The following is a 22919-nucleotide window of genomic DNA, read 5'->3' on the forward strand; positions in this document are numbered from 1 at the left end:
TGTTTAACATGGTAAAATTTATATCATTTTTTAACCATGATAAAAAAAATAAACAAAACCACAGACCAGTAAAAAACACTCCCAGCACATACATCTAAAGGTGGATTTCTACCTAGAATCCATTACAATGCCCACAATTCAATTAGCAACTCATTGACTATATGGATGACACGCTTGAACTGGCATTTTACAAATGATATGCAAGGGGACAATAAACACATGAAAAATGCTCACCACCATTACAAAGCAGAGAAAGAAGAATTCAACCACATTGACAAACCACCACATGCCCACTGGGAGGTCTAAAATTAGAATGACTTGGTAGCATCACTTGGCAAGCATTTGACATAACGGAGACCTCAGACTTTGCTCTTAAATGTGTGAAGTGGCACAAACAACTACTTGGGAAAGCTTGGCAGTTTCTTATAAAATTCAATGTGCTGCTCACCAATGACTCTGTAATTTCACACCTATATATTTATTCAGAGAAAATGGAAACATATCCAAGAAGAGATTTAAGCATGAATATTCACAGAAACTTTACATTCATAAAAACTCCAATCTGGAAACAAGCCAAGTCCATGAACAGGAGAATAGATAAACTGTGATATATTTATAAAATGAATCATTTCTTGAAATGAGAAGAAACAACCTACTGATACACAATGAAGTGGATGAGTGTCAGAAACACCGTGTTGAGACACAAGAGCACAGACTTTATGACTCTTTACATCTGATTCTAAAACACAAGTGATCAAATAAAATCAGTGATTTGGATGTGGGAGTTTGCAGTTTAAAAGAGAAGGAAGTGTACAAAGGAACTTTATGGAGTCGTAAAATTTTTCTGTAACTTGATAGAGATGTGGGCTATATCAAAACTTATTTAACTGTTCACTTAAGATGAATACATGAAGGGCTGAGTGTGAGGCTCATTGGTAAAGAATTTGCCCAGAATCTGTGAAATTTTGGGTTAGACACTCAGCACTGAAAAAAAAAAAAACATTATACTCTATAAAGTGTATTTCAATGAAAAAGAAAAATCAATATAAAATTGAACTTGGCACTTGAGACAAAGCTACATGAATGCAAATCAGTAGAAATAACAGAAAGCAGATACAGAACCATAAAGGCTTTGGATATTGGAGTAATCAGAACACACCTTGAAATAACTGTGCTTACTATTTTTGAGGAAGTAAAAGACAAGATGGATAATTTTGCAGAGAACTGGAAACTATCTAAAGAAAAAAAGCTTACTTGAAAAATACCCAAATATAAGTTGTAAAACTAGAATCCTGAATTTAAGAATTCCAAGAAATAATTTAGCAGATTAGGTACAGCTCAAGAGAAAATTAGATCATTGCACACAATGGAGCACAGAGGGGCAAGAAATGGAAATGAATAGAAGAGGGTACAAAAAATAGAAAACATAGTAAGTGGAAAAATTTAACCTACACTTGATTGCAGACTAGGAAAGAGAATAAAAGAGAATGTAAGAAAAGAATGTATGAAGAGATAATGAATGAGAAATTTTTAAAATGGTTGGAAGATGAGTCCAAAGATTCAAGAATTTAATGAACCTCAAGAAGGATAAGTGAGGATTGGGGGACATAGCTCAGGGGTAGAGCAGTTACCTAGTATGTGCAAGGTCCTGAGTTAGATCCCCAGCACTGGATAAAAAAACACAAATGAAAGGAAATTCCCTGTATATCATGAAATATAAATATATATATATATATATATATATATATATATATATATATGAGAAATATAAATAAAATAGCATAAAAAAAGAAAGAGAAAATCTTGAATTTATCCAGGGGAGCAAAAAAATAGACTAATAGGCAATGTCTCAACAGGGACATGGAGGCAATTTGCTTTTAGGATGAATATAAAATAAAGACATTTTCAGATAAAGAGAAAATGAAAGAAAATATTAAAGGATATTCTTCAGGCAGAAGGAAAATAATCCCAGATGGCAGGCTAGAGATAGATAAAGGATTTAGAGCAACAAAAGTCTACATTCATAGGTAAATCTAGATTAACATTGTATATGTGACAAAATAACTCTTTTAAGGATGTAAAATATGGAGGAATTTCATGGGTTAAAAGAGGCTTAAAATGAATTAAGTCATTACACAAGCACTGCTGAAAAAAGGAGAGAAGTATCAATTCACTTTCGTATGGGGATGTGGGTCAGTGGTTAAGCACCCCTGGATCCAGAATTATAAAAGCTTATGTAACTTCTAAACTGATAGAAAGAAAAAAAATAAAATGATAACAATGCTTAGTCCAAAAGTAGGCAAGAGCGATAAAAAAAGGAACATGAAATACCTGCAACAGAAAGAAACCACATTGTTAAATATTTTTTAACTTCAGTACCTCTTGCTACAGTTCAAATGATGTGTCCTCTCCAAAATTCACGTAGAAATTTTATCCCCAATGCACCAGTATTAAGAGGCATGAACTCTGGGAGGGGATTAGCGCCGTTATAAAAGGGCTCAAGTTTGAAGGAAGCGATTTCTTATCCTTCCATTTCTTACACCAAGTGAGTACACAAAATAAGGTGCATCCTGGAAGCAGCATGTAGCCTTAGATGACACGGATCCTGTTGGCACTTTGGTCTTGTGTTTTTAACTTCAAATTCTAATTGTTCATCATTGGCATTTGGAGAACAATTGACATTTTCTTTTTTTTGTGAAGCTGTGTCTGTAACCCAGGACCTCACTCAAGGCAGGCCGATGCTCTACCACTGAGCCACATCCCCAGCCCAACAATTGACTTTTGTATTTTAATCTTGTATCCTACAACTTTGTTATAATTGCTTATTAATTCCACAATTTCATTATAGTTGTTTCTGTGGGATTTTCAACATAGACAATCATGAGTTGTAATTATTCCTTCTCAATCAAGGAAATGGTCAATAAGTATTTCCTTTTCTTTTCTTATTGCATTAGCTAGGACATCCAGTACAATATTGAAGAGGAATGGTGAGAGAGGACATCTTGCTTTCCCCCAACTTGTTTCCCCTTATTAGATAAAAAGCTTCTAATTTCTATAATTCACATGTTAACTTTATTAACTTCAGGCCTTTTTTGGTGGGGGAATACTGGAGATTGGATCCAGGGGTGCTTAACCATTGACCCACATCCCCAGCCCTTTTTATTTTTTATTTTGAGACCGTGTCTCACTAAGTTGCTCAGGGCTTCACTAAAATGCTGAGGTTGGCCTTGAACTTGCAATCCTCCTGTCTCAGCCTCCCAACCTGCTGGAGTTACCGGTGTGCACCACCTCACCTAACAACTTTAGGCTTTTTATAGATGTTCTTTAGGAAGTTGAGAAGTTCTCTTTCAACACTACCTCATTTAGAGTTTTTTTAATGAATGCATATTTGATTCTGGCAAATGCTTTTTCTGTATGATCATATGATCATATGGTTTTTTTCCTTTAGTCTGTTGATACTATAGATTACACTAATTGATTTTCAGATGTCAAGCGAGGCTTGCATACCTGTAATAAATCTCACTTTTTTGTAGCTTGTAATTACTTTTATATACTCTTGGGTTTTATTTGAGTCTATATTTTTAAGAGTTTTATGTCTATGGTCATGAGATATATTGGTCTGTAATTTTTTTTCTTGTGAAGTTATTATATGATTTTGTTATTAGGACAATGATAACTTCATAAGATGAAATAGGAAGCATTTATACTGCTTCTATTTTCTGGAAAAACTGTAGAGAATTAGTATCATTTCCTATTTAAAAATTTGGTAGGATTCACAGCTGAGTGTGGTGATATATGCTGTAAGCCCATCAACTCAGGAGGTTGAGGCAGGAGGGTTGGAAGTTTGAGGCCAGCCTCAGCAACTTAACAAGACCATGTCTCAAAATAAAAAATTAAAAGGGCTGGGGATGTAGCTTAGTGGTAAAGTACCCCTGGGTTCAATCTCTGAAAAGTCCTCAGAAAAAATTGGTAGAATTCACCAAGGAACTCATCTGTCCTAGATTTTTTTGGGACATTATTAATTATTGATTTAACTACTTTAATATATATAGGCCTGTGTGTATTATTTATTTCTTCATGTGTGAATTTTGGTAGTTTGTATCTTTCAAAACATTGATTCACTTGATCTAAGGCACCAAATTCTGGGGCGTGGAGTTGGATCTAATTAACAGCGTCACTTTCTTCTTGGTTAGCCTGGCTAGGAGTTTATCAATTTTGTTAATCTTTTCTAAAAACCAGCTTTGGGGCTGGGGATTAGCTCAATGGTAGATCTGGGTTTGATCTTCAGCACCACAAAAATAAATTAGTCAATTAATTAAAAAAATAAAAACAAATTTTGCATTTCATTACTTTACTCATGTCCTCTTCTTAATTTCATTGGTTTCTGCCATAATTTTTATCTATTTTCTTCTATTTGCTTTAGGCCTACATTGTTCTTTCTTTCCTAAGGTAGATGCCTAAGGGTACTGGTTTTAGATCTTTTTTTTTTTTAATTACATTCAATGCTATTAATTTCCCTCTAAGAACTGTTTTCTCAGTATCACACAAATTTTGATATATTGTGTCTTTCATTTTTCCATAGCTTTTATATATTTTTCACTTCTCTTGAGACTTACTGACCCATGTGTTATTTACAAGTGTGCTGTTTAACCTCTAAATATCTGTAGATTTTCCAGTGATCTTTCTGTTATTGATTTCTAGTTAAGCCCATTGTAGTCTAAGAGCATACTTCACATGATGGTTATACTTTTAAATATGTTAATTGGCTGGGCATGGTGGCACACACCTGTAATCCCAGCCTTTCAGGAGGCTGAGGCAGGAGGACTGCAAATTCAAAGCCAGCTTCAGCAAGCTAGAGAGGCCCTGAGCAACTTAATGAGACCCTGTCTCTAAATAAAATACAAAATAGAGTGGAGATATGGCTCAGTGGTCAAGTGACCCTGAGTTCAGTCTCAGATACCCCCAAAATAAATAAATAATAATGGGCAGGGGATGTGGCTCAATGGTTAAGTGCCCCTGAGTTCAAGCCCTGGTACAAACAAAACAAAACAAAAAGAAAGAAAATATATATATCTACATGGGTGTGTGCATGTGTGTGTGTGTGTGTGTGTGTGTGTGTGTGTGTGTAGTGGTGTTTATGCTTTAGAATGTGCTGTCTTGGTGAATATTCCACGTAAGCTTGAGAAGAATAAGGTTTATGCTTTTGTTGGACAAAATATTCCATAATTGTCAATTAGATTCAATTGCTTAATGATGCTGTTCAGTTCAATTACATTCTTACTAATTTTCTGCCTACTGTATCTATCAATTACTGATAGGGATGTTAAAGTCTCCATAATAGTGGATATGTTTATTTCTCCTTAAAGTTCTCAGATGTTTGCTTATTTGTTTGTTGGTTGGTTGGTTGTTTTGGTTTGGTTCATGATAAGAAGGCTCCCAGGCTTGCCGCAGTCTGGCTGGGCACAAAATAACCGAGCCACCACAAAAACTTGTAGATTCCAACAGCAACTCTTTATTCCCGAACTCTCACCGGCACTCTACATGTACGTTCTGGGGAAAATACACCAGCACTCTACACGCACTTTCTGGGAAAATCTTTACCTCCACCGGGCTCTGCATCCCAAATACTCTCTGAATCCCGTGAGAACTCAACGGGAACTCAAGAAGGGAGGGGGGCCTGAGGCATCGGGATGCGCCCTATTCCCAGCAGGATCCACCTTAAACCTGGAACCACCCTATTCCCAGCAGGATCCACACCCTAAACCTGGAACCGCCCTAAACCCGGATCCACCCTGGTCTTTGAGCAGGGTCACCTTTCTCAAACATTCATGCAATGTCACTGCAAATGACCTGGGTCCAAGGCCAGCCCATTTCCACAATGGAGAGTCCTCCCTCTAAACAACATTGGGTAGGCTGACAAGGAAATTGCCATGCGTCATTCCTACTTGGCTATGGCTCTCAGCACAGGCTCTCCAGACAGCCTCTTGTTTTGGGGGCTCAGGAGCTCCCAGTCCTCACTCCCTATATCCACCCGGCCCCTTCTGCCCCTGGAACCCAAGTACCATAGCCAACTGCAGGCCACCCCGACCAGGCCTCTTCCCAGGGTCCCCACTGAGTCAGGAAGAAGCCCTGAAGCAAAGGCCCTGAGCCTGGCAGAGAAGGGAGACACGGGGTCAGTCTCTCTGGGTACCAAGGCTACCCTCTCAGGGACCTCAGAGAGGTTATCTGATGGATCTCTGATGCCCAGGAGACTGGTCAGAAGTGCCAGCCTGGGTGGAACCAGGAATGACACCGTGTGGTGCCTCCACTGCACTCCTCCCAGGAGCCCCCTTCACAGGTGAAGACACTGGAGCTTGGGGAAATTAAGGAACTCACTCAGGGGACACGAGTAGTCAGTGGCAGAGCTGGGATTCACACCCAGGGACATGAGTCCAGAGCCTGCTGCCACCAGACCAGCCCACTTGGCCTTCTGGCCACTCATTCTCGCCATATTAGGTGGGGGCAGTTCCTCTAGATGCTGCAGGGTTTTTCCGGGGACCCAGGAGTTCAGGCACTCAACAGATCCTGTCTACAGACAGGATGATTAACAGGCACTCACACAGGTCCTGAGATGAGCTGGACGGTGTCCCCCAAAAGACCTCCATCCAGGATCTCAGAATGTGAGATGACTTATTTGGAGTAAGGGTCTTCACAAAAGGAAGGAAGTCAAGATGAGGTCCTCATGGTTTAGAGCATCCTTGTAAGAAACAGAAAGAAGATACACGTGGACACAGGGAAGGGCCACATGCAGACAGGGTTGGAGGGATGCTACCACAGGCCGTGGCAGGCCAGGAGCCACCAGACGCTAAGATGAAAGATGGAAGGAAGGATTGTCCCCTAGAGCCTCCAGCGGAATAGTACCCTGCCACCCCTAGAGTTCAGATGGAAAGACTGAGTTCAAGAGAGGGCTGCAGAGAGGCAGAAGAACTCCTAGAACCCAGCCACCCAGGCTTGTGAATCATTTCTCCTCTCCAAAACTCGTTAGGTTTGGTGCCACTTGTGGTCCTTATCGACCCACACAAAGATCAGAGTCATGCTCAGCCAGCAGGAAGTTTACAAACACTTCCTACTTTCCTCTTTGCCTCCCCATTTGGCAACATTAAGAGTTCAATTTACACCCCGTGATTGTTCCAGAAAGAGCAAAAATTACTAAAGGCCATTGTGTCACGTTTGCTCAATCCATGCAACCTGACACCCCACTTTTCCACTTGCCACCACCCGCAGCCTCCTCTCTCTCCTCCCTCGGGAGCCTGACTTTCGACACTCCTGACCAGTGTGGGATGAAGCAGTCAGATAAGAGCAAGACCCAGAAATCTGGTTTGCACCGAAGAGGTCTGAGGCTGAGCCAGCTTTATGATGTGGTCCATGATCTGGGCAGGTACGTGTCCATGGAAGGGAGAGTGGGCTGGACCTCAGGGGCCATGGACCCCTCAGGAGGTGTGCGTGGCCTGTGACTCCTTGCTACTGTCTGCCAGGAAGCAGGAGCACTCCAGAGAACTTTGGAAGGTCATTCCATCCATCCCCCTGCCTCTTGGCTTGTAGCGCCTTGATTACCTTTCCTGTGGGTGCTTCTCTTTCAGCTCAAGAGTCTCTGGGTTGCAAGGAATGGATCCTCAACCTAGCAGAGGCCCCATAGCCTGCAGGGACAGAGGATCTGCCACCCCCAGCCCTTCCCCCAGGCTCTTTCTGCCCCAGGACAGGCTTTCTTCTTTCTTTCTGAATGTGACCCATGTCAGCAGTTTTCCCAGGAGCTTCTTAAATCCACATGGTCCTCCACTGAGGCTCTGGAGGAAGAACCTTCCATTGGCTTCTGGGGCGATTCCTAGCCTCCTGGTGTCTGGCTTGTGTGAAAGGATGGACACGGTGCCCTTGTGGGCCTTTTCAGAAAGGAGAAAGCTTTATTTGGGTGAAACCAGGCCCCACTGACCACCTGTACCACCCCCACCCCCAGCGTGTCGGGCAGTGAGAATGACCGTGTGACCGCTGCTTTCTCTCTCTGCTCCAGGTGTGATGGCTCTGCTGATGACCCAGTGGGGTAAGTGGCACTTTTCTTAGGCCAGGCGTTGGCCCTCTCAGTCCCTTCCTGGATTCTGCTGCACCCCACCCTAGCCTCTACACACACACACCAAGAGCACCTGGCAGAGTTTAGAGGGACTGTGCTCCAATGCTCAGCCTTTATCCCCGACAGCCCTGCGGCTCCTTTTCCCAGAAGGGGCCTTCCCTCCTTACCCACTAACTGAACCCCTGCCCTCCCATATCAGTTTAGTGCCTCCCCACCAACACTGAGCCCTTGGAGCTGAGGAACCCCGTCTTAGCCACTCTGCCTCCTCAGCCTCTGAGTTCAGCAAGAATGACACACTTGCTCCTGTGTTTGTCAATGGCTCTGGAGTTTGGGAGAGGCAGAAGGGGACTCCTATGTCACAGAAAAGAAGAGGAATTTTTAGCAACTCACACTCCCAGGTCTCCTTCCCATCCCACCCACTCCCTGCGCATCGGTAGCCCAGGAATCTGGCCCCAGACCCCCATCCTGAGACTGTTCCCCTTAAGCTGCTGGTGACATCAGATGCACATTTTCCCTCTTGGTCTTACAGGAGGGGACCAGCAGGGGCCACAGAAATAACAAGTATGGGGAGGTAGGAATGCTGGAGACCTCTCAAACAGTTGGAGTCTGAGCTGCTCTTGGGCTTTCCTGCACCATAACAAAAATAGCAGGACTTTGTGGCCGGGTGTGGTGGCGCATGCCTGTTGGCTGTTGGCTCCGGAGGCTGAGGCAGGAGGATCTCGAGTTCAAAGGCAGCCTTAGCAATTTAGCAAGGCTTTAAGAAACTCAGTGAGACCCTGTCTCTAAATAAAATACAAAATAGGGTTGGGGATGTGGCTCCGTGGTTGAGTGCCCCTGAGTTCAATCCCTGGTACCAAAAAAAAAAAAAAAAGTAGGACTTTGTGTAGACTCGAGTTAATTTTTTTTTTTCAAAGAGAGAGTGAGAGAGGGGAGAGAGAGAGAGAGAATTTTTTTTTAATATTTATTTTTTAGTTCTCAGCGGACACAACATCTTTGTGTGTATGTGGTGCTGAGGATCGAACCCGGGCCTCACGCATGCCAGGCGAGCGCGCTACCGCTTGAGCCACATCCCCAGCCCCGACTCGAGTTAATTAATGCAAAGCATCCTGAACGGAGCTCACTGGATGCTTTCTGGGGGTTCACATATGTGAACTCTTGGCCACACAGATGTCCGATGAGGCACATTGTGTGTGAGGTACGATGGATACCATCTCAGAAGGAAGCCAAGTTCCATGATCAATGGCCTGCAGAGCTGGGATTCAACCCAGGGCTGGCATCCCAGGGCCCTGCTCCTACCTGCCACACTTGACGGTTTCTATCTACAAAAAGCCACACAGAGCATTCGCTGTAGGAGAGCAGGATGGGCTGACAGCATCCCCGGCTCCCTCCTCGTTGCTCCCGGGACGTGCTCTCTGGGTCAATCCCTTCCTTCTTCCTTTTGCTTGGGGGAATTCACCAATCCTCTTTCTAGATCATTGTAAGCTACACGCCCACTCTGTCACCAAGCTCCATTCCTGGGTGACCTGTGTCAGGCCAGGGACCACCCCAGCTCCTCTTCCTCCTCTTCCAGAGCCATCCTGTGTCCAGGGTCGGGTCAGACCTTCTGCTCCCAGGGATCCAGTTGAGGCCTGAGCTTTCTCTCATAGTCACCTTGTACTCCACCCTCTCACAGGCCCCGGGGGACTGGAGGGCAAGCTGAGAGGGACAAGGGAAATTCCTGTGTCTAAACATGGCCAATGTGCTCCTTCCTGTTCAAACTCACCATTCCATCAAGTCCCTGACACAAAATGTCCTCCATACAAACCATATATCCTGGAGCTCAGGACAGGAAGGGACCTCAGAGTCATTTCAGAGGGGCCTGAACCCCAAGAAGAGATGCCCATTGGCAGATGCAGGAATGAAGACAGGCACCCCTTCCCTCCTCTATCCTTTCCTCCCCCTCCCCCTCCATCTCTCTCTCTCCCTTCCCCCTCCCCTCCCTCTCCACCTCTCCTTCTCCTTTCCTTTTTTCTTCTTTTTTAATATCTAGGGATTGAGCCCAGAGCCACTTTACCACTGAACTCTACCCCTAGTCCTTTTTTTTTTTTTATTATTTTGAGAAAAGTTTTCTTTCTTTTCTTTTTTTTAAACATTTATTTAGTTGTAGATGAACACACAGTATCTTTATTTATTCTTATGTGGTGCTGAGGATCAAACCCAGGACCTCGCAAGTGCTAGGCAAGCGCTCTACCACTGAGCCACAACCCCAGCCCCGAGAAAAAAGGCTGGCCTCAAACTTGCAATCCTCCTGCCTCAGCCTCCTGAGCTGCTGGGATCACAAGCATGTGCCACCATGCCCAGCAGCACTCTTGCTTTCTGATGTCCTGGCCCATCCAGCATAGGGCTGGCCTCTGAGGTGGCCATCCCCACGAGACCTCACTGGGATCACAGACTCCCCTGCAAAGCCTTCCCACATCCCCCATTCTACGGGATGCCAGGGAGGAAAAACTATCTTTTCTTAGATAAAATAAGTCATTAGTACTTTCACAATGATGTTTATAAATTTAGATTCTCTACCAGGGACATAAGTAAATGCAAATAGCTTTAATGCAACATTAAAAAAATAAATAAATAAACCCTGGCCTGGAACTGGGGCTTTCTCTCTGCTACTTCATGTATTTGCATTTTAACCAACACTCTGCAATATTCCAAACTGTGTTTGGTGAATTCTGCCTCCCTCCCTTGGGCAGATCAACATGCCCTGTTTAATTCCCTGTGGGCTGGACATCGGGACTGCCTGGGGCTACCTTCTGTAACATTTCAGGCCCTGGAGGGGAGAGTGTAAATAGGGGTAAGGAAGCCTGCCCACCAGTCCCCAGCCCTGGGGACTTGGGCTCTGAGCCTAGGGACTTTCAGGGATGTCAGGGGTCAGGAGACTTGGGTCTGACCAGTCACTGTGTCCTCTTAGATGCTTAGACTGGGATGAGTCTGAGTTCAGGAGTCTCAGCTTCCACACAGTGAGATGACAATGGTGGCCATGGTCCTGTCCACTCAGGTGTCCTGAGGGCCAGAAACTGACCTCTGAAAATGCCTTCCTAACTGTGAGGCGCTGCCCAAGCAAAAGCAGGCACGTCTCTGCCAGGACCCTCACTCTGGGCGTGTGATAGGCAAGAACACTGTTTGCTCCCGGGTGGGAGCTCCTGTTCTCACAGGCCCTTCTGACAGTCATTTCTTGCCTTTGCCCCAACTGCTCAGGCTCTGCTGAAAAGCTGGTATGCTACTTCACAAACTGGGCCCAGTACCGAGAGGGGGCGGCTCATTTCTTGCCCAGGAATGTGGACCCCAACCTGTGCACCCACCTCATCTATGCCTTCGCTGGCATGAGCAGCCACCAGCTCAGCTCCATAGAGTGGAATGACAAGACTCTCTACCAGGAGTTCAATGGCCTGAAGAAGATGTGAGCCACCGGGGAAGAGGGGTGATGGGTGGTGAGGAGGGCAGATACCTCCTCTCAGAGTCACCAACCTCCCCCATCACTGCCATAGAACTACTGTGTGGCTTTGGGCAAGTCACATCACCTCTTTGGACTTTCCTGAACTTATATGGAAGAGGCAGGGGGGCCTTAGGGAACCCTAAAGGCCCCTTCCAGCTTGGATCCAAGTAGGAGCTGGATTGAGAAACAGCTTCCCTCTCCCAGGCATTTCCTGCTTCTGGGGAATGCCCCGAAATCAATGGGTCCTTCAATCCAAGTTCACTTTACAAAGCTGCTCTGAGGACCTCTGATCACTTGTTTCCTGAATTCCTAGTGTCTCCCCAGTTAGATAGGAGGTTCTTCAAGTCACAAATAATGTCTGTCTCTGCCACCCACAGCTTTCCCACAGTACAGCCTCTGTGCATAGGGACTTATGCAACCCTTCTCCCCTCCCGGTCCGTCCCCACCCCATTGTCCCCACCAGGAAGCCCTGAAAGCTGGGGTGGTGGTGGGGCAGATTTTCACTTATCTCTTGTCTTTTCAGAAATCCCAAGCTCAAGACTCTGCTAGCCATCGGGGGCTGGAACTTTGGCACTCAGAAGTGAGTGGACTGTGGGCACCCGTGTGGGAGAGCCTCTGTAGGGGGACCTGGTGCATTGGCCAAGAGAGCACTGATCAGGGAGTCAGGCCAGGCCAAAGTGTGTCCATGGTGAGGGGGTTGAGCTTATAGGAATCGACTCTCCTTCTGAGTTCTTGGTGCCCCATTGGTAGGGCAGCAGACCGGGCTTAGCTACAGGTTGTCATCCACCCAGTCTTGCCAGAAGCATAGACTCTAAGACAGCCAGGAGGGTTCTGACCTTTCCAGGCCTCAGTCTTTCCTTCCCTGAAATGGGGAGAGAGGATGCCAGCTGACCCCAGACAGTGTGCAGAGTGTGTATTTCTGAGCTCTGATGTGGGATAGCTTATCCCACCTCTAGATATCAAAGGCAGTCCATGAGATGGGACTTGCATGCCAAATGATTGGCATTTCTGGGAAAATTTTGAAAATCTATGAAGATAATAGAAGACAATATTCGGAACTAGACTTTTTCCTAGAAAATTCAGAATTTGGGGTTCCCAAAGCTGTAAACGGTCTTCCTAAAGCTTTTTTGGATCATGAACCCTCTTGAGAATAAGATGAATGTTACAAGCCATCTTCCCCAGGTAATGCTAATACTGAGAGTTTTCATTGACACATGGGGTTTTCTTTTCTCCTCCCCCCAGCCTTTTTTTTTTTTTTTGTACTAGGGATTGAACCCAGAGGCCCTTAACCACTGAGCCACATCCCCAGCCCTTTTTAAATATTTTATTAGAGACAGGATTTCCCTAAGTTGCTTAGGGCCTCACTAAGTTCCTTAGGCTGGGTTTGAACTTGAGATCCTCATGCCTCAGCCTCCCAAGCTGCTGGGATTACAGGCGTACGCCACCACACCTGGCCTACACACAGGGGTTTTCAATCCAGCGTCTCCAGGCATGTGGACCCCACCTAAAACATTCTATTAATTAAGCTAAATGCCAAATTAATAAAAGTAAATTTGAAAAGGATCAGTTACAAGGAACTTTAAGACCCTCATGAAGTTCATGGATTCCTTAAGGGGCTGCTGAGGAAGGAAGATGTGGAGAAAGGGTTCCTGGGGCGGCCTGGGGGTTTCAAAGAGCTCTGGACTGTCATAGTCACAGCACGAAGCACTCTACAAATGCCTGTTGGTTAGAAGAAAGGTGACCAGGTTAACCCGCCAGGGAACTTGGCTCACCTGGCTGCACTTCTCCCCTCCTCCGCATCTCAGCATGCCTCGTCTTCATGAGCTCTAGTGTATAGTAACATCTGTGTGCCCTAGTGACACACCAGTGTGGGGGTAGGAAGCACTTCATTGTCCCTTTCCCTTAACCACGCCTATAACCCCCCAGCAGAGCTCCCCGTGGCCCCTGAAGCAGCCTTCCCAGACCCCCTCCTGGCTTTAGGTACCAAAGCATCAGCATCCTGAGTGGTTTCACCTGAGGGAGATGGTGATCTCCTGTTTGGCCCACACCTCCACCATCACCTCACAGGTTCACAGACATGGTGGCCACAGCTAGCAATCGACAGACCTTTGTGGACTCAGCTATCAAGTTTCTGCGCACATATGGCTTTGATGGCCTTGACCTTGACTGGGAGTACCCAGGAAGCCGGGGGAGCCCTGCTGTGGACAAGGAACGCTTCACAGCCCTGGTCCAGGTATGGCTGGTGGGCAAGGGTCACCCAGCCTGTCAGGGGATGCAGAGAGGTGGTCCTCCAGCCCTTGAGTGCTGCTCTGGCTTCAGGGTCCGATGCTTCATGTATTTGCAGAGCTCAGATCGGCCCTGGGGTCAGTTTTCAGACTCCCAGGAGTGAACACCCACAAGGGCCCTCAGGGCCTGCTGGGCTTACTCTGAGCTGTACCTGCAGGACTTGGCCAAGGCCTTCCAGCAGGAAGCCTCGACTTCAGGGATGGAACGACTCCTTTTGAGCGCAGCCGTCCCGACAGGGCAAGGCATTGTGGATGCTGGCTACGAGGTGGACAAAATCACTCGGTGAGTCTCAGGCAGGTTACTGGATACAGGGGTCCATATCTTCCTCTGCAAGGAAGATATGGCTTTGGGACACACGAGGTATTCTGGAAGGCTTTACTATCTGGGTCTGCTATTCCACTATTCTAGGTCCTTCTATTGAGATCTGTGCTTTCTTCCTGGGGACCTCAGTCTGAAAGTAAAAATGCCCCTGGGGGCGGGGGAGCAGAGAATGATGCCTTTAAGCAAATTCAAAAGAATGAGCATCTGGCTCCTGGCTCCTCTGTGGGGCCCACAGCCCCCACAACCCCTGGGAGCCTGTTAGAAATGTGGGTTCTCAGGCCCACCCCTGCTGAGCAAGCATCTGCATTTTAGTGAGATTCCTGGGATTTTAATATGCATTAAAGTTTGAGAGACACCGAGCTAGACTCCCCTCCAAGATATCAAAACGGCATCAATTTTCCAGCGTGGAATAGGGAGGGCCTGAGGGTGCTGAGGGGAGGAAGGAGAAGTTGCCAAGACTCCAGCCTCACAGTTAGAACAAAAATGGCCCCAGGGGCTAGGGGGAATGGTTGGGGAGTGCTATCTACAGAGCTGGGGGAGCTGCCACCCCCACCTCTGACCACAGGTCCCACCCCAGGTCATTGGCTATGGGAGGAGAAGGAGAGAGGGACCCACCCTGATGTCTATCTCACCCCCGTGCCTGTTCCCACACCTCCTGCAGGAACTTGGATTTCATCAACCTCATGGCTTACGACTTCCATGGTTCTTGGGAGAAGGTCACAGGGCACAACAGCCCTCTCTTCAAGAGGCAGGGAGAGAGCGGTGCAGCCGCCACATTCAACGTGGTAAGTGGCCAGAGAGGTGAGGCAGGACTTCCCTGTGGGACAGGCCCGGTCCAGTGACCTTTGAACCTCAAGGTCCTGGTGGAAAATTAAAACAGGAAAACCAAGCAGAGTGCCAAGAAATCAGGATTGCTTGTTTGCTTGCTTTTTGTTTTTATTTTCATGTTCTCTGCCACTGCCAAGAGGAAACCTCCCTTCTGTGCAGCCTCATGGTGGGTAGTAGGCTTGCTTTTTTATTTTTTCTTATGCTGGGGATTGAACTCAGGGCTCTCTGCCACTGAGTACACCCCTAGCCCTTTTTAATTGTTATTTTGAGACAGGATCCCACTAAATTGCCCAGGATAGCCTCCAGTGTGCAATCCCCCTGCCTTTCAGCTTTCCTGGTAGCTGGGATTGCAGGCGTACACCACTGCTCTGGGCCCCATTCTGTATCCTAAAAGTCAAGAGTAGTCATATTATTTCTCTTTCTTAAAACACACAGGACCACAAAAGCCTCAAAATGCCATTTACTTTTGGGGAGCCCACACCTCTGCTTCTCAGATGGAGCGGGACATTTTTGCCTATGGCTCTATCATGAAGCTCCCTCTGTGGGCTGGTGAGTCAGGTGTTTAGGTTTGACCCTGGGCCTGACCCTGAGTCTTGTCCCATCTGGGAAACCATGTGAGTTTTGGAGGAAGCTGTCCCTCTAAGACACCCCCAGTGTGATGAGGAGACACACACAGGCAACTCCACTGGTACGGTGTTCTCTAGGTTGCATGCCCTGTATGGAGGCAGGTCGAGAGGCCCTTTTCTTCCTTCTATGCACCACACTGCACATCTGGGGATTGCTTCTGGTCAGAGAGGTGATGTTTCCAAACTTGTGCCAAAGTACAATCTGCTTTAGCAGGGTCTGTCAAAGATATACTATGTAAACCAATAAAAAGAAGTGCACACCTAGAATCCCAGAGGCTCCGGAGGCTGAGTCAGGAGGATCGCGAGTTTGAAGCCAGCCTTAGCAACTTAGCGAGATCCTGTCTCAAAATAAAACATAAAAAAGGGCTGGGGATGTGATTCAGTGGTTAAGCACCCCTGGGTTCAATCCCCAGTATGGGAAGGAAGAAAGGAAGGATGGGAGGGAGGGAGGGAGTAAGGAAGGATCGATACAGTGAAACTGCCCCATTTCCTAAGGGCTGAGGGTGCAAGTAATGAGACCTGAGTCACCTAGAGAAGCTTCTTTGGGAACGTGAGCTGTAAGGAAACACTCTTCACCAGTCATTTACCCAGTGTGCTTCCATCTGGAACCTGCTCCTGTCACAGGCCCAGGGTCTGACATCTAGTAATTCATGATCGAGGGGCAGTCTTGTTCAGAGGTGAGTGAGGAGGCTGCCTACACCATTGATCTATTTGGACATCCAAGTGCCAGCCATTGTCCTTGGCCCCGGGGAGGCAAAGATAAGTAAATAGCCCCAGTTCCCTGCTCTTGCGCTCAGGTGGAACTCACAGCTACAGTAATAATGACGACCCGTGCTGGCTCCCCTGTCCTGCTCTGTCCTTGACCTTGCCCCTGTGTTATACCCTTTAATTCACACAGTGCCCTTAGAGATGGCTGTTTTTATTATTTCTATTTAAATAAATTGCTGGGGAAGGCAGGGAGGGGTCTCTGCCTTCTTTGTTCACTGACATACCCCAAGCATCTAGAACAGAGCCCGGCCCACAGTGGGCCATCAATCAGTATTGACGTGAGTGTTGTCTGGCTCCAGAGCCGTGCTCTTTGGCTCTCCTGCCACCCAGCTTCTTTCACGGGGCCGAGGGCCTGAGACAAGATCTGAAGTAGATGGTCAGGTTTGGAACACTGCTATAGACCCTGGGATCTCCAGCTGAGGAGTCCCTGCCTCCTGGCCCTCTCTGGGACCCACATTCCTAGACAAGAACCAGACCAGAGGCAGAGGAGATTAATGGGCTCCTCCTTCTCCACCACCAGGATGCTGCTGTACAACTGTGGCTGCAGAAGGGGACCCCCGCCAACAAACTGATTCTTGGCATGCCCACCTATGGACGATCCTTCACCCTGGCCTCCTCGTCAGACACTGGAGTGGGAGCCCCAGCCACAGGGCCTGGCGCTCCCGGCCCCTTCACTAAGGAAGGAGGGATTCGGGCTTACTATGAGGTAGGAAAACTCATAACTACCCTGAGAATTTGTGGGGGAGGGGCATGCCTGGGAACTAGAGGGCTGCTTCCCCCACAGTTTGAGTAAGGACGCAGGCACAGAGAATTCTGGCCTGGTGAATTCTATCCCATCCCCACCATCTTTGATTTATCCTTAAGTCCAAGTGCTAAAAGATTAAATTCATGCTTTCTAGAAGCTCCTATGTTCTCCAGACTTCCTCTGACAGGAGTTTTCCAATCTCTGGCCTCCTTCTTGGAGGGAAGGGCAGGCACCTGCCAGGTCTCCCTCCTCCTTCCCAGCACAGCCTTCTGTTCCCGCAGGTGTGCTCCTGGAAGGGGGTGCATAGAATCGAGGACCAGAAGGTGCCCTACGTCTTCCAGGACAACCAGTGGGTGGGTTTTGATGATGTGGAGAGTTTCAAAGCCAAGGTGAGGCCCAGCCCTGCTGGGAGGGGGGATGTCCCGGGCAGACCCCAAGGCCTGTCAATAACATCATATGACAACATCCAGAACCTCTTCAAGGACGAATCTCCTTGTCAGTGTCCCAACATTTCACAAATCCCCATGGGATAGCATTTTGTACCTTGACCACCTATTGATTAAGAAAAGACACAATGAACAAATCACCTTACATGGATCAACTATCTTAAATGGATTTGTATTTTATTAAATACAAGCAAATTCTGCAGACACATGAAGAGGAGATATATGCATAATGAGGCCTATGATTTTATTCAGCCCAAGGAAACATTTGGAGCATGTTCAAATCATGGGCCTTGGTTTACCTATAGGACCCCTTCCTCCTGCCCAACATGTTTCCAGGCCTCTCTCCAGCTACTGAAGAGGACACTGCTTGTCCGCAAATCCCACGTCAATTATGATGTAGAGTTGACAGTAGCAAATTCTTCTAGAAGTATAGACAGACAAAGTATTCTGGGAGATTCCAGGAGGGAGTGGGTCACAGATGGCAGAAGGGATGTGGTAGCAGGTGCTGGGAGACAAGTCCTGAAATATACAAGGTAGGCATTCTTGTGGGACATGGCTGAGACAGGAGGGGAGGTGGCTGGAGAGTGAGTTGGGGCCAGCAAGTGTTCAGACCAGCCCCCAACCACACTCCAGGGGTGAGCACCCTGTCCCCCCTGGCAGGGTGAGGGGATAGGAAAGCCCTCTCTTCTAGAGAGAAGAGCCATCCTATGCTCCTTCAGGAACCTCAGGGAGGGCAAAGGTATGAACTGGGAAGAAAACTCCATGCAGACTTTTCGGGAAGCTTAAGCGTTTTCTATGGTACCTGAACACATCACAACCAGGAGCTCAGCCCGAAATGACCAGGATGTTGAGGCAGGGCCACCCACCATCACCACTCCTCACCCCTGCCCCCAGGCCCTCCCAGGCCATGCTTGTGCCCAACAGGGTCAGGTCTCAGCTAACCAGGCCATCACCCCAGGGCCATCTCCAGAAACCCCCACTGCCCATAGGACTGAGGGTCCTGGGCACCAAAGGCCCTGGGCTCTGGGGCTGGCCTGGCTGGCTCCTGCACTCCCATCTTCCCGGACATAGGTCAGCTATCTGAAGCAGAAGGGACTGGGCGGGGCCATGGTCTGGACCCTGGACTTGGATGACTTCGCGGGCTCCTTCTGCAACCAGGGCCAATACCCCCTCATCCAGACCCTGAGGCGGGAGCTGAGTGAGTAAGGGGCCGGGGGACAGAGGGGGGATTCAGAGTTACAAACCCTCGCATCTCAAACCACAGGGGCTGGGCCCTTCTGAGAAAATGACTGGGCCCCAACATTGTGATTTTGCATAGTTCATGCAACCCTGGAGCTGAGGAGACAGTTGGAAGGATTTTCTTTTTGCACTCTCTCTCCTCTTCCTCTTCCTCTTCCTCTTCCTCTTCCTCTTCCTCTTCCTTGCTGTGGCAACTCCTGGCAGGGTGTTGTGATGGGGCTTCCCTCCACAGGCCCTCAGAGGGCCCTTGTTCTTCTTTTGTCAAGAGGAAAGTCTGTGCCCAGCTGCTGTGTGGGACCCCCAGAACCCCTTGTCAGTATACAGTTGGCCTTTGCAGTGGTATATGGCCGTTGAGTGCCATTACATGTGCAGCCCAGGTGTGGTCTGTTGAGCTGTGCCCAGCTCAAGGTGCAGCTGTGCTCCACCCGTGGGGTGTGGGGTGTTGGGTTCCTATAGCGGCTGCCTGTGTGCTCCGCCTCTGGGTTTGAGATTTTTTGACTGAACCTTAACTGAGTTTCATTGTCTTCTTCCCAGGTCTTCCATATGTGTCTCCAAGGTCCCTAGAACCTGGAGTTCCTGCATCAGGTCATCCCTCTGAACCTGAGCAGAGCCCCAGCCCTGGAAAAGACAACTTCTGCCAGGGCAAACCCAACGGGCTCTACCCCAACCCTCAGAATCCGTCCAGCTACTACAGTTGTGCAGAGGGTTGGCTGTTCCAGCAAAGCTGCCCCCAAGGCCTGGTGTTCAGTGCCTCCTGCAAATGCTGCACCTGGAAATGAGTCCCTAGGACCTTTCCAATGCCATGCCAAAGCTGGGGCCCGGGATCACGTCTCAGCCTGCCTCGCTGTCTTTCTTAGGGCCTCCCTGTGGTCTTTCCATAACCAGGCTTCCTGCTGACTGCCTTTTCTTTTCCCTGTGACTTCTGGATTGCGTCTTTTACTTGAAAAATAAATATCTAATTTGCATCCCTCTCTCCCCAGATGTGGTGACTCAAAGTGGCTCTTAAAGCCCACTGTTGATTCAAAAACTGCCCTGGGAAGGCCAGTAGGGAGGGTGGCATAAGGCAAGCACAGGTCAGAACAAAGTGGGAAGGGAGTCCGTTTAGGATGTGTGAACTCCTATATATCAGGTCTCACCTCCATGAACCCACCTTCAGTTACCCTGTTACTGGAGCCTAGGCCAGAGGCTGCTGGGGTCTCAACTAACTGGATTCGGTCACCTACCTACATCAGAAATGAGAGAGAGGGCTGGGGATGTGGCTCAAGCGGTAGCGCGCTCGCCTGGCATGCGTGCGGCCCGGGTTCGATCCTCAGCACCACATACCAACAAAGATGTTGTGTCTGCCAATAATTAAAAAATAAATATTAAAAATTCTCTCTCTCTCTCTCTCCCTCCTCTCTCACTCTCTTAAAAAAAAATCTTAAAAAAAATGAGAGAGAAAAATATAAAAAGGAAAGATGAATTTAATCACAGTTTGGTTCAAAACTGGGAATACAACTAATATGGCTTGGCCGTCCTACAGAAACATTTTAATTTATGAGAACAAAAAGTCAGGAAATATACATATGTACATTAAACCGGGCTCATAAGTCTTTGGAGAAAGGCAGTTTTTCTGCTGACCTCCACTAGGGTGTTATTCCCAAGATAAACACTAGATGGCAGCAGAGAAGAGCGTTTTGCAGCTTAGGTGCTCTGCTTGCAGTCGCTTGGCATTAGAGGACGAATTGACTCCCAGGACCAAGTGCTGGCTTTGAAATGAAGCCTGTGGGGGGCCCTTCACATGTCTCATCTCACCTACTGCTCCCATTCGTTAGATGACACCGGAGTAATTATTTTCCTTACCGTGTAGGTATTTAACTGTAGGTGTTTAACTGTAGATTGATTCTAACCTGCTCTGAGTCCAGAACAGAGGCCTCAAAGGGGCCAAGACAGGCCAGAAGAGCATGCGAACACAGCATTGCTGAATAAAGAGTAATCTAAATACCCCTTGTAGCTTTGGGTTGTACCTTGGTAGTTCTATTTGAAGAAAAATTGCACATAACCTAATAGTCCAGCCTGTCACTCTCAAAGCTGGTTTTGGGGTGAGGCACAGGTGCACAGCTGAGATAGGGAAGTGACCAGGTCCCTCCCTTGAGTGCACTCAGCACTAGATGGCCCTGACAAGACCTTCTCCACTCCTCTGCCCTGCTCTTCTGCTGGCCAGAGCAGTCTTTTTAACCCATTTCCATCCTCTGCATTCTCAACCAGAAGGGAACAGATCACATCTATATCCCAGTAAGAGCTCTCCAGCTTTTCCCTGTAAAGTCCAGGGGAGGGTTTCTTTATGGGGAGTGCCTGAGCCCAGGGGGCACAGGGGAGACTTCTGGCTGATGGAGCCCTGTGGCTCTAGGCAGAGAAATCCACTACTGTCAGATGGGGCCGTCCTCCTCCCAGGGTGGCCGTGAGGACTGAAGGAGTACTGTAAGCCTGACGGGTGGCCAGCACTCCCTCTTTGCCTTTTGGCCCTTTCCTTGCCTTCTATGAGCTGGATAAGTCAAGATTCTAGCATAGTCTAGCAGAATGAGGCCTCTACAATTGTCCAGTTAGCCAAAGTCCCTCTGAATACTGACTCTTGCATCTGCTCCAGTTTTATCTTCAGGAAGTCTTGTCCACAGCCCCTGCGCCTCCCCAAACTCACAGTCCTCAGCTGGTCACCTTTCTTCTAGATGTGGCTTCTCCCTGGAGTCTCCACTTCCTGACTTAAGTACTTATCTCCTGCCTCCTCCCGTCCAGCCTGCACACTGCAACCAGCTGACTCAGTCCTGTCATTTTCCTTGCTTAAAAACTACCAACGGCTTCCCCCCACCCAAAGAATAAAGTTCCTACGTCTCCTGTCATCCCCACCCCAATGTGGTCCCCTGGTGCCCCAGCTATCAGCACGGAGCTCAGCCACTCTGACTCCTAATGTGGAACCCCCAGTTACTGCTGTCACCCTGTTAGCTCAGGCCCACCTCATTTCTTGAATGAATCCTCCTGAGATAGGAACAATGACTGTGCCCCCAAAGCCATCTGTGCTAGACTGCATCCCTTCTGCCTCCAACATGGCCTCTGGGCCCCAAGAGTTCTCTGGGTCTTCCTGCTCTAGTTCAGTCCCCTCAGCACAGACCAAGTGTCTGTGACATGCCAGCCTGATGTTTGGTGGACACAGCTGGACAAGAGTCAGCGGCTCTGCTTTCCTGGGGCTGCCATGCTATAGAGGGGGGACACCCACAGTAAACAGGTAAAAAGTGAAAAAGGGGGGGGGGAACCGTGGCACACTGTGCCTTGAAAGCACCCTCAATGGGGGTCCCTCCTGCAGTCCAGTGCCTGTGACCATAGCTCCATGCATGTCTCCCAGAGCATATCTGTCCCCAGTCCCTCAGGTCAACAGTCACCTTGATTCCCTCCTGATCAGTAGCCTTTTAGTAATAGCAACTGAGGTCAGGGTTCCTAGGTCACTGCTCTTGGCCAGTGTGACCTCATCTTCAGAGTCAGCTTTTGGTGACTGCTCTGCTCTGGTGCCCAGGGCTCTGCATGGTCCACTCCTTACCTGCTCCAGGCTGCTGCCTGGAAACCACCATGCATTGTAGCCATATCCTGGGTGGTGGGCGTGTCCCAGCGGGTCCCATGCCTTGCTTGAGCATCTGCCTTTCCTGTTCTTCTTTTCCACACCAGACTTCTTCTAGTCCCTTCAAAAAATCAGCTCACGGGTTGCCTCCTACAGGACACGTCCCCACATGCCCTGGACTTCAACGGCTTCTTCACCTGCAGCACTGGGCCAGTCTACTTGCTTCTGCAGTTATCTGGGTGCAGGCTACAATCTTCCCCCTAGTTTCAAGCTCCTAAGGGCAAGGACAACATCTTAGTTGGTTTTTTTCCTTTCCGTGACTCATTTGAGACTCAATAAAAATGGAACCATTACCCTTTCTGATTTTCTTCTTCTTCTGTCCTCAGGTGCAGAAATTGGTTCTGTCTCCAGGGTAGAGAATTTCCAGACTTAAGTACTTATCTCATTTTGTGAGAAGATTACTACTTTCCCAAGCCTTTCTATTGAATATCATTTGCCCTC

The 22919-nt window shown here is 47.9% G+C and overlaps 1 protein-coding gene across 1 annotated transcript in view; it reads left to right on the forward strand.

Moving 5' to 3' along the window:
* Positions 1-19894, forward strand: part of CHIT1 (chitinase 1) — a 52823-nt gene extending 32929 nt beyond the window's left edge. Inside the window, exons 4-14 of the mRNA XM_081299990.1 lie at positions 7264-7417; positions 8045-8074; positions 11336-11537; positions 12097-12153; positions 13641-13806; positions 14017-14141; positions 14842-14965; positions 16923-17108; positions 17429-17536; positions 18665-18791; positions 19367-19894. Coding sequence (XP_081156116.1) covers positions 7393-7417; positions 8045-8074; positions 11336-11537; positions 12097-12153; positions 13641-13806; positions 14017-14141; positions 14842-14965; positions 16923-17108; positions 17429-17536; positions 18665-18791; positions 19367-19611 — 1395 coding nt within the window. The 5' untranslated portion in view covers positions 7264-7392 and the 3' untranslated portion in view covers positions 19612-19894. The remainder of the gene's footprint in view (positions 1-7263; positions 7418-8044; positions 8075-11335; positions 11538-12096; positions 12154-13640; positions 13807-14016; positions 14142-14841; positions 14966-16922; positions 17109-17428; positions 17537-18664; positions 18792-19366) is intronic.
* Positions 19895-22919: the final 3025 nt, after the last annotated feature.

Source organism: Spermophilus citellus (genome assembly GCF_964194105.1).
Source record: "Spermophilus citellus genome assembly, chromosome: 6".
Lineage (NCBI taxonomy): Eukaryota > Metazoa > Chordata > Mammalia > Rodentia > Sciuridae > Spermophilus > Spermophilus citellus.